Here is a 9,870-nt window from a genome sequence, read left to right as displayed (position 1 = left end):
AATTAAAACCTCGATAAGGAATCCATTAGAATTTGAGGAAGTAGCAGAGGCTGTTACCTCTGCCATAGTGACCTCATATCAGGACAACTGCTCAGTCATCAGGAAGTGCACAAATAGGAGAGTTCCTTGCTGGAATAACAAACTGGAAATGCAAAGAAAACAGGTATGGAGACTGTTCAATATTTGGAGACGTAAAGGACAATGGGCTAAATATCATGAGGCCCTTGTCAATTACAATCTTGCAATCAGACAAGCAAAGGAGGCACCCTGGAAGGCATTCTGTGAGGAAGTGAAGGGCATGGCTGCACAAGCCAGACTTCACAAGATTCTCACTAGAGTACCAACCAAACCAGGAGATATGTTAAGGAAGGAGGATGGGGAATATACAAAGACAGCAAGATATTGGAATTGCTTCTCAAAACTCACTGTCCTCAATATGGTCTGCCGAACAACACGGACCAGTATGTGACCCCAGAGAAACAATGGTTCTCGGGCATTCGAAGAGAGGATTGGGAATTGGCCAAGGAGTGCGTGAACTTCAATAAAATCCAGTGGGCGATGGGAACATTCCAACCGTTCAAGTCACCTGGCCCGGACGGAATTTTTCCAGCTCTCCTGCAATGGGCAGGAGGAAAGCTCATAAGAGTCCTATGCAGGCTATTCAGGGTTAGCCTAGCAGTAGGAATCATTACCAATGCTTGGAGGGCAGAGAAGGCTGTCTTCATTCCAAAGCCAGGGAGAATTGATCATACCAAGGCCAAGGATATGAGACCAATCAGACTGTTCTCCTTCATTCTCAAATCATTGGAATAACTGGTTAATGTGTATGTTGGGGAGAGGAGGCTAAGTAGGGTCTCTCTACACTCGAACCAACACGCATACCAACGAGGAAAATCATGTGAGACAGCTCTCCACCAACTTGTTGGGAAGGTGGAAAATGCACTTCACTTCCAAGAAATAGCCCTCTGTTTCTTCCTGGATATCGAGGGGGCATTCAGGAACACGGCCTCCGATTCCATGGTAAGGGCAGTAGAGATGCATGACCTGGGGACCACTATATGTAGGTGGGCCAGGGCCATGCTTAGTGGAAGGAAGGTAGAGGCTACCATGATGAACGAAAAGATGGTAATTAACACCACTAGAGGCTGCCCACAAGGAGGAGTTTTGTCTCCTCTATTGTGGAACTTGTGGTGAATGAACTCATTGAGGAACTAAATTTTAGACAATGCTTCTGCTTAGGATTTGCAGATGACCTTGTCATAGTAATACTTGGTAAATTAACTGACATAGTAAGGAATATGGCACAAGGAGGATTGGACATTGTGCAAAAATGGTGCATTAAACAGGATTTGAGAGTTAATCCTAAGAAGACTGTTGTGGTGCCATGTACGAAGAGACATATTCAACACTCAAGTTGGAATCTATTATATAGTCAGCAGCCATTTCCCCAACCATTCCTATATTTACCTCACTCACTATGTTAGTGTGTCATTCTGGATATCCGAATGAGACCCAGTTTTTGCCAGTTTTAAGTCTGAAACTCTACCTGTGAAGGGGATAGCGAAATATCTAGGGGTAACCTTGGATGAGAAGCTAGACCCGTCACATTAAGAGCATCTGCTCCAAGGCAAAAAGTACTCTAGTAAGTAGTAGGAGGGCTTGAGGCAAAAACTGAGACCTAACCTCCAGGGGTATGCACTGGATATACACCACAGTGGTTAGACCTAGGATTTCCTACAGGGCCGTAGTGTGATGGAAGAAGGTAAAACAGTAGCTTGCTGCTAAGAAGCTTGCTAAGGTGCAGAGATTGGCCTGCTTAGCCATAACGGGCAGAATTAGTTGCACACCAACCACTGGAATGGAAGCCATGCTGGATATGCATCCACTTCACCTTTGGGTCAAGATGGGGGCAGCAGCTGGGACACACAGACTTAAAACTGGCAAAAACTGGGTCTCATTCAGATATCCAGAATCACACACTAACATAGTGAGTGAGGTAAATATAGGAATGGCTGGGGAAATGCCTGCTGACTATATAATAACTCCCTACTGCTTCGACAAGCCTTACAACATAATAATTGGAAGTAGGGACCAGTGAGAAAAAACATTTCAACACTGTACGGGGGACATTGTTTGGTTCACCGATGGGTCGAAACAGACCAAGGCGTTGGGGCAGGGGTGTACGGGGTTCAGCCAAGACTGGAGAGCATCGTCTCTCTAGGAAAACTGGCCTCTGTATTCCAAGCTGAAATTACAGCAATTAGGGTGTGTGTCGAGGGGAATATGCATAGGTGCTACAATGACCGTAGCATCTACATCTATTCAGACAGCCAGGCAGCCTTGAAATCTTTGGCAGCTCCTGCAACAAGATCTAAGATTGTTGCCACAGGGCTCTGGTGGAGCTAGGCGGAAGCAATAGGGTGGGCCCCTGGCCACTCAGGGATCTGTGGCAATGAACAAGTCAATAGATTGGCTACAATGGGGCAACAACTCCATTTATTGGACTGGAACCTGTCCTGACAATCACCAAGGCTATGATCAAATTAGAACTACAGAACTGGCTTAGGAAACGGCACATAGGATATTGGACCAAGGTCCAAAAACAAAAACATGGTAAGGTAATGATGCCCAAGCCATGTTTTAAAAGAAGCTCTGTAATCCTGGGATTGAACAGGAAAGAGATCAAACTCATGACTGGACTGATGACTGGCCAAGGGAATTAAAAAAAAAACACCTATACACAATGGGTATAATGGAAGAGGACCCTAAATGTAGGATTTGTGATGTGGGTGAAGAAACTGCATCACACCTAATCTTTGAATGCATGGCACTGGAAAATAAGAGATACAGAATCTTTGGGACAACTAGACCTGAAGAAATTGTGTCTAACAAAAAACTGGGAGTGGGACTCCTTGCACTATTTAAGGGCACTGATTGGCTTTACTAGATATACAGGGAATGATACCGCACAATAAACCTAGTTTTGGTGCGGGCAGTGGCGGGTCAGACCTAAGCTGTTTTAGCTACCCTGTTAAAATCAATCAATCAATCAACATGGTGGCATTGTTGTCAGGGTTCCTCCGAGCCATAATCCGTAGGTAGCCATCATCCACTGCAGTAGCAGCCCTTGGGTGGCCTTAGTTAGGTATATCATTGACAGTTCCTCTTTCTCTGTATCTCCTCCATGTCCGAACAACATCGCATTGGTTCACTCCGAGATGCCTGGACACTTCCCTTGCTGAGAGCCCTTCCTGGCACAAAGTAACAGTACGGACACGATTGAACTACGGTATTGACCATCTAGGCATGGTTGAACTACAGACAACATGAGATGTGTACCTCTTTCCTGATGGAATGACTGGAACTGATCGGCTGTCGGACCCTCTCCATCTAATAGGCACTGCTCATGCATGGTTGTTTACATCTTTGGGCAGGTTTTGTGACATCTCTGAACAGTCAAAGGGACTGTGTCTGTGATACAATACCCATAGTCAACGTCTGTCTTCAGGAGTTCTGGGAACCGGGGTGTTGCAAAACTTTTTTTGATGTTTGTAGAAGACCTGTTCCCCATTTGTGCTGAAATATTTGCTGACAAGTGTTAGAGAAAATGAAAGCAAATTGTCAAAGATTTCATGAATATATACAAGCTCCATCTTATCTGCAAACCATGGAAAATCCAGGATGGAATTTAAAAATTGTTATGAGAAGGAAAGTTGCCACTCACCATATAGTGGAGATGCAGAGTCGCAGATAGGCACAACAAAATGATAATTGTGAGAGTCTTTTTGTTGTGACTGTCTGCGACTCAGAATCTCTGCTGTAAGGTGAGTGGCAACTTTCCTTCTCATAATATTATCTGCAAACCAATATCACAGTGGAGTGAGACCTGATCTATCAATGCAGTACATGGTAAACCAAAATGGCTGCTGTGTAAATATGTCTGCATTGTATTTCAGTGGATATCCAAAGATGTGTGTCATCATTTCTTTCACCTAGACAGAAAAAAGATTTCACTAATAATTCCCAACAGTTTCATCATATTTCCAGGGGGTATTGTAACCAATGATGATTATTTGCAAGGTAAATGAAGTTATTTCAAGTGCATCTCATTTTTTCTGTTTTTGTTACATAATTTACTCAGTGTTTTAGATCATGTTTCACTTTAAAGCTGAAGTTCTATTCAGTGAAAATGAATAGCTTAGCAACATTTGGAATTCTGTTTATGTGCTTGTTGACCACTTAGTTCCTCCTTCCAGTGCCATAATTCCTTCCATTATCAACATCCTTAACATGGAAATGATTCCTGTGTTAATGGCTTGGAAGCAGAAGCAATGCAAGTATGAGCAATATTGTGTATGCTGAGCGGGTACTAGAGTACTGCTCTGAGAGGTGTAGAATGGATTTTCAAAAGAATACTTCTCACTTGCATGCAAGCTGATAGGTAGTCAGACTCTTGGTGGAGAATGTATTTCAGTTGTTTCGCATCAAAATGGTAGTGAGGGATTATTACTCTGGTGGAGTATTAGGAATATTAGAGAATTATGACAAAAGGTATTTGTCTGTGTACAATGTTTGCTGAAGAAATGCCTGTCTTGGAGACCACAGCATTGGTTTCAACTTACTGGAAGAAGGAGTGCTCATCAGTAAAAATACACTGCCCAAAGATGGCAAGACTAAGACAGGGGTGGCAAGTATAAATATGGAGATAATGAAGTAGAAAGTGGCTACCTGAACAGAGATGGACCAAGTGAAATAGATTGGAGATAAGATGAAGAGTTTGTGGATGAATTATATCAAAGTGTCTAAAACCTAGGCCAGGGTCATAAAGGTGTCAGCAATGAATCTTCACCTGACAAGTGATTTAGGATTTCGATACACTGAAAAGGATTCCTTTACATCACTCATGAATCAGCAAAAGAATTAACCATGCAAACGCTTGTAGTGTTGTGCATGTATGATTCTACCTCTGCCATGAAAAGAAGTAATAAGTAATTGTTGTGGATGTGGACAGAGTTGGTCATGTATGCAAAGAATTAGATACAAAATTTGGGTTAACCAGAGTGTAGATATAACCATGGCATGGACATCTCTAAAAATGTTTGCTCCATCTCAAAGATAACAAGATAATTGGACTTACCAAACAAAAGCGCTGGCAGGTCACACACAAACAAACACAAACATACACACAAAATTCTAGCTTTCGCAACCCCTGGTTGCTTCGTCTTTCCGTTCCCGGGATTGGAATGACTCCTTACCCTCTCCCTTAAAACCCACATCCTTTCATCTTTCCCTCTCCTTCCCTCTTTCCGACGAAGCAACCAGGGGTTGCGAAAGCTAGAATTTTGTGTGTATGTTTGTGTGTCTATCGACCTGCCAGCGCTTTTGTTTGATATAACCTGGTACAGAAGCAAATAACCAGAGCCACTTCCTCATCTCCTCAAACCCAGAACCTCCCACAGAAGAACCCCAAAAGTGCCCCACTTGTGACAGGATACTTTCCGGGACTGGATCAGACTCTGAATGTGGATCTCCAGCAGGGATACGACTTCCTCAAATCCTGCCCTGAAATGAGATCCATCCTTCATGAAATCCTCCCCACTCCACCAAGAGTGTCTTTCCGCCGTCCACCTAACCTTCGTAACCTCTTAGTTCATCCCTATGAAATCCCCAAACCACCTTCCCTACCCTCTGACTCCTACCCTTGTAACCGCCCCCGGTGTAAAACCTGTCCCATGCACCCTCCCACCATCACCTACTCCAGTCCTGTAACCCGGAAGGTGTACACGATCAAAGGCAGAGCCACATGTGAAAGCACCCACGTGATTTACCAACTGACCTGCCTACACTGTGAAGCTTTCTATGTGGGAATGACCAGCAACAAACTGTCGATTCGCATGAATGGACACAGGCAGACAGTGTTTGTTGGTAATGAGGATCACCCTGTGGCTAACCATGCCTTGGTGCACGGCCAGCACATCTTGGCACAGTGTTACACCGTCTGGGTTATCTGGATACTTCCCACCAACACCAACCAGTCAGAACTCCGGAGATGGGAACTTGCCCTTCAGCATATCCTCTCTTCTCACTATCCGCCAGGCCTCAATCTCCACTAATTTCTAATTTCAATTTGCTGCCGCTCTTACCTCATCTGTCTTTCAACAACATCTTTGCCTCTGTACTTCCGCCTCGACTGACATCTCTGCCCAAACTCTTTGCCTTTACAAATGTCTGCTTGTGTCTGTGTATGTGCGGATGGATATGTGTGTGTGTGTGCGCGAGTGTATACCTGTCCTTTTTTCCCCCTAAGGTAAGTCTTTCCGCTCCCGGGATTGGAATGACTCCTTACCCTCTACCTTAAAACCCACATCCTTTCGTCTTTCCCTCTTTCCTGACGAAGCAACCATTGGTTGCGAAAGCTTGAATTTTGTGTGTATGTTTGTGTTTGTTTGTGTGTCTATCGACCTGCCAGCACTTTCGTTTGCTAAGTCACATCATCTTTGTTTTTAGATATATTTTTCCCACGTGGAATGTTTCCCTCTATTATATATATAGAAAGCGTTGGCACGTCGATAGACACACAAACAAACACAAACATACACACAAAATTCTAGGTTTCGCAACCAGCGGTTGCTTCGTCAGGAAAGAGGGAAGGAGAGCATATGTGTGTGTGTGTGTGTGTGTGTGTTCTATCAGTTTCCTCTGATTTTATTATTTTGGGCTAGCTACTCTTCTCAGAAACTTCATTTCTTAAGTTCAGATTTTTGTTGTGTCTTTATCTGTCAACAATCAAGTTTCACAGCAGTATGCAAGCATTAGGACAGGCACAGTTTTGTAAAACTTATTTCTCATGCTGTTTACTTTCTTAGCATGTCTCCTATTGTTCTACACATAAACTGATATTCGCTGAGTTTATTATTTATATCTCATGTCTAGTCAAGTGTAATGTCATTAACCTGGTACCAATAGTGTAAAATTTTGATCTACAGTATCTCAATTGTCTAAAATGATCTTGCTCCTGACAGGTTCTTTTCATCTAATTCACGACCTGTATAGAGATTTTCAGATACCAGTTTTTGCTTATTTAATATACACTAGTGAGGCAATTTTATTTTTCACTGGACAAATTATGTGTGTATAAATTACAATTATATTTGTGTTTGTCCATATTTCAACACTTATCACAATATGTGAACCTAAAAACAATAACAATTATTATTATTATTATAATTTTGAAAACATTAAAACTCTGTATATAACTCTGCAGATGCTTTTTTATTTTTCTGTCAGCATTCATGAGTGTAACAGTATGCTTATATTTTGAAGAGTATATAAGAAACAAGTAAATTCCAGACATTTCATGTAATTTAGGAAATATTAATTTATAGATGAAACTAAGAAAATTGCATAACTTTATGACAAAAAAACTCTAAAAAACTGCCAAAATTCAATGAACTGGGCTCCTTTATGTAATATACCATAAATATTACCAAAAAAGGATACAATCCATACAGTGCTGGCATGAATCATCTGAATATGAAAAACAGACAACTATTTTCAATGAAGCAACGTTATGACAAAAATCATCAATTGCTACATTCAGTGTATGCATCCAAGCTCTCAACACCTTGAGCTATGCATTTTACCCACACCTGTATAGTTTTCATATTTGCCTTTGATTGGACTGTGGCTAATACATCTGTTTTTTCTGCTGTAACTGTCAAGTGCCAATCTCCACTTGATAAAGTTATTTCATACTTATGATTAGTCTTCACATTAAGAGGTGTCATCCATTTGACAGCAATTTTCTGATTATTAACTACACATGTTAAATTTCTTACTTGAGCAGGGAAGTACCAGTGTTCAATTAAATTTTCCTTTGTGCTAGATGTAGTATGTGCAGAATCATTATGTTTCAGGATAGCTTTTGAAAATAAGGCTAGAAATTCTTGACCAACAACAGTATCCTGGAACATACGATATAAATAGACTGTATTATGACAACATTCAACAGCAGGCACTTCCTTGATACTTCTAATATACGCCTTTTCTCCTTCTGACAAGTGACTGATACCACCATGTAATTGGTGTGCATTCTCATTTGGAAAGGAATTATTTTCTTTTTCATTAACCCACTGGAAATAATTGAAAAATGAACCAGCAACCTTGCTAAGGGCCTTTACTGGTGAAACATAATCAGGATTAATACCAAAGGGAAATATTTCAATAACCAAAGCCCCTGGCTTCACAAAAAGGCAAAGGATCATAGCAGAGCCATGCATCCCAATAACAATGTCTGAATTATGTATAAGTGACACTAATGTCTTTGTGTCATTCGTGGACAAATCTAATTTGTCAATTCTGAGACTTTCACCATGAAAAATGGAATGATATGTTTGTTTCATTGAGTTTATCAGCTCTATTTCATTCAAAATCCGGCGGTTTATTTGTCTACTAAGCAAAACACTCTGCTTTTGCCTTTCTGACTTCTTAACAGATGATAGATTTAATTTTTTCTTAATGAAAGCAGAAAACTGTAATAACAAATGGCCATGTAGATTGAGATTTTTAATGGGCCCTTGGGGCCGCCCAAACCCGTACTGGTACCACAGGGTGTTTGAAACAAGGCCCACATGACAATGAATGAAACAGATCACGTCATGAGATTTCAGTTCCGTTGTCTGGATAGGTTCTTTGGTAGAAAACAATTTGTACCATTCATGCAATGTACCTATTCCACCATCATCTACGAAAAACAATCTATACTTTTCCCGACATAGTTCTATGTCACCGTTGCATATATGTGAGTATGTGTAATAAAGGGGCAGTAAATCGTCATGCAAAACATGCATGATATTGTCCATTTTGAACCGCCACAGAGCGAACACTGAATCAAGAAAGCTTAAGTTTTTTCCAATAATGTTGTCATCTGCGGAAACTGGAACTATTTGAAGATGGAATCGGTTGTGATTTAAGACCGCTGAGGCGTCAAAACTCTTCAGATCCTCTTTGCTTCCAATACCAGAGACAACTGAATCCTCGTTGAGCAAAAACAAAAATAAATTTTCCTGTGGCTTAAAATACAAGTTCTTAAAACTGCACAACCGTTTACCATGCTCTGTGAATGTACACCAAACAGATGAACCATTGACAATGTGCTGATCAGTTTTTTCAGTACGAGTGCATGACATTAGCTCACACCACATCTTGTGGAAGTCGTCGTTTAATACATAAAAATACATCGCAACTGTAACAGCAACTGCACTTAAATGAAGCAACATCATTTTACATTTCAGTTTTATTTTACCTTCAGACAACAGTTTCAGCGTATGTCCCTCTTATGAAATACAGTGTTCGTAACTGCCTTAATTACAAATCTTTCACAACAGAATATTCCGAAAGCCAGCTCCTGTAAATACGTGTTATTTCTGCAAACAGCTTGGAACACAATACATAAACACATTATGAAGCAATTGATGTTTACAAACAAAAACAGCACACAGCCACTGCCCTTCACATCTTTATGTTATTTCACTAACATCTCTGTACTATGCCAGATTTCACTACTTCGGATTTTTTTGGTCAAAACGATAAAATAAGGAATATTTTATTTTAATTATGAACTATATATTATTATGAATTTAATTATAGAAGAACTGTCCATCAAATGAAAAAAACTAATGCCACTATATTCCCTTTGAATATTTGTTTACCCAGTGTCTTAGAACTTCATATTTATTATAAATTCATCAGAACTATAGCTTTCCAATTTATATACTGCTTATTCAAAGTTTTTGCGCTTGTTGGATGACGAGAATCGCGCGTTGAAAAGCGAAAGCGATATATCGAAGTATAATATTAATGCGCAACTTT

General features: G+C 40.6%; 1 protein-coding gene across 1 annotated transcript; it reads right to left on the bottom strand.

Moving 5' to 3' along the window:
• Window positions 1–7,302: 7,302 nt before the first annotated feature.
• Window positions 7,303–9,552, bottom strand: LOC126191516 (protein O-linked-mannose beta-1,4-N-acetylglucosaminyltransferase 2-like). The gene has a single exon (XM_049932414.1). It carries the CDS (start codon window positions 9,279–9,281, stop codon window positions 7,584–7,586), a length of 1,698 nt encoding a protein of 565 aa, XP_049788371.1. The 5' UTR covers window positions 9,282–9,552; the 3' UTR covers window positions 7,303–7,583.
• Between the last annotated feature and the right edge of the window lie 318 nt (window positions 9,553–9,870).

This window comes from Schistocerca cancellata, chromosome 6, assembly GCF_023864275.1.
Source record: "Schistocerca cancellata isolate TAMUIC-IGC-003103 chromosome 6, iqSchCanc2.1, whole genome shotgun sequence".
Taxonomy (NCBI): Eukaryota; Metazoa; Arthropoda; class Insecta; order Orthoptera; family Acrididae; genus Schistocerca; species Schistocerca cancellata.
This window is presented reverse-complemented; position numbering and strand designations above follow the sequence as displayed.

What these genes read in the sequence shown, in the direction of transcription:
- LOC126191516 (XM_049932414.1), bottom strand. Translation starts at nt 9,281, where the DNA reads ATGATGTTGCTTCATTTAAGTGCAGTTGCTGTTACAGTTGCGATGTAT.